The 1,930-nt window shown below is 43.7% G+C and overlaps 1 protein-coding gene across 1 annotated transcript in view; it reads left to right on the forward strand.

Annotated features, from left to right (window-relative positions):
• The window catches only part of LOC137980449 (thyroglobulin-like), a 62,751-nt gene that overhangs the window by 26,222 nt on the left and 34,599 nt on the right, over positions 1 to 1,930 (forward strand). The window contains exons 18-19 of the mRNA XM_068827896.1: positions 74 to 310; positions 1,105 to 1,248. Coding sequence (XP_068683997.1) covers positions 74 to 310; positions 1,105 to 1,248 — 381 coding nt within the window. The remainder of the gene's footprint in view (positions 1 to 73; positions 311 to 1,104; positions 1,249 to 1,930) is intronic.

The following is a 1,930-nucleotide window of genomic DNA, read 5'->3' on the forward strand; positions in this document are numbered from 1 at the left end:
ACTTTCGACACTCAATTGAAAACGCTCTATACCGTACGAATAACGAGTTTATTCCCTCACCGCTTTTTTGCAGTCTGCCACCCTGTTGGTTGCAACTTGTACTGTGAATATGGCTGGGCTAAAGGTCCAGATGGATGCGATATTTGCAAGTGTGCTGAAGTTCCAACCAAACCGGGCTTCTGTCCAGCTGTTGAATCAGGACAGATGGGTGCGTGTGTTGAGGAGTGCAGAATGGATGATGATTGCGCGGGCAACAAAAAATGCTGCTCTAATGGCTGTGGCCATGTCTGTACTGATCCAGAGTATAAAGGTAACTCCTTGAGCATAAAGCAGTTAAACAGTTGGGGAAAACAGGGCACAATGTACTATTTTTAATATAATAAAAAAGAAAAATAAGGCATCAGTAAGATGGAAGTATCTATGGAGCTAACTTTTTGTGTGGGCTACCTGTGGCATGCCCACTGTGCGGTGCTGGTGCTGCCCACTGTGCGGTGCCCAATCCATGTTCCAGGCTTTCCTCACACTTGCAACGTTTGTATTGACGCGAACGGTTCCGATCTTTTGCCGATCTTCTTTCGTGTTCCCTTGTCGATGGTCGAAGGATCGGGCAAACGGACCCGATGCCTTGCCGATCTTTTTATACACTACCTACAGGGATTTTCGTTCTTGTTCCTTAGTGTTCCGTTAAACGTTTTTCGGAACAATGCTACACATTTTCCCGCCAAAAGCAAATTCAAGCCAAAAGTACGAACAAGAAAGAGCAGGCTAATGATTGTTGTCACAAACAAAGCAGGACTTTTTTGATCTCTAGACGTATAAACGGGTGCTATGTCTCGTTATGATTATTTCAAATATTCTTGAAGGACGCATGCAAACGGGTACACCACGTGTTTTTTTCTTTTATAGAAACGTCTTGTTCGAACGTTTTGTCGGAATCACTGTCCTCAAATTCCAAAATGTAACGTTTCGGTTGCCGTTTGCTGAGTGTTTGAATACGACCTTGCTTAGGGTCTGTTAGATGTCGTTTAGTAGGCTACTTGAAATTATCAGTCAAAAGAGAGACATGTTTTGAATGAATAATTAACTCTTATCTTTTTTATCCAGCCAAGTCAGGGTTTTGCCCGGTAGTCGCTCAACACCATGTTGGAATCTGCATCAGCGAGTGCATTTCAGACCGTGATTGTCGAGGAGACAAGAAATGCTGTAGCAATGGTTGTGGACGCATCTGCAGTGCTCCTCTGCATCAAGGTGAATTGTACATATTGTTAAAACGAGGGGGTATGTTGCATGCAAATTTTTTTTTGTTTCGGTGAAGAAACTTGGCGGCTGATCATAGAAAAGGCTCTATCGTATTCCTCCGCGATAAGACACTTGAACGAGCGTTAACTAAGGTTTGAGTTTGAAGTCTGAGTGAGGCTCCAGCACTTCGCTGAGTAGCCTGACTTCTGGCTGTTAGAGCGGTTTTCATTGAGTGTCGAAAGTATTAGCGAATTAGTTTGGTTTTGCATTACTTCACACATTGATTGGTTCAAAGTTCTCGCGCCACTTTTTCAACCTATCAGAAGTGAAACCAAAACCCATCGTGGCTCGCGCGTGAACATTTTTCCGCGCTTTGTGTCGGCTACGTATGATTACTTTCCAGTTTTGATTGGTTTACTGGATTGTCAAACCAAATTTCTTTCGTTTTTGATTTTAACGACACTTGATTGAAACTCGCTCTATACACAATTGTGGTCTCATTCAGACAGAATCCCTTCAAGTTAATCCTGTCAAGCCGACCACATGCTGGAAAGGTCCGACCGCAGCACCGGGAACTCTGTCCCGCTTTTCGAATAGGGTGTGGGATCTTTAAACGTCCCCAGAGTTAATGAGCAAGGGCTGTGAGACAGCAGTAAATATGGACTCTTTTTTGCGGTATATTGATCCCGCT

The sequence above is a fragment of the Montipora foliosa genome, chromosome 12 (assembly GCF_036669935.1).
Source record: "Montipora foliosa isolate CH-2021 chromosome 12, ASM3666993v2, whole genome shotgun sequence".
NCBI lineage: Eukaryota > Metazoa > Cnidaria > Anthozoa > Scleractinia > Acroporidae > Montipora > Montipora foliosa.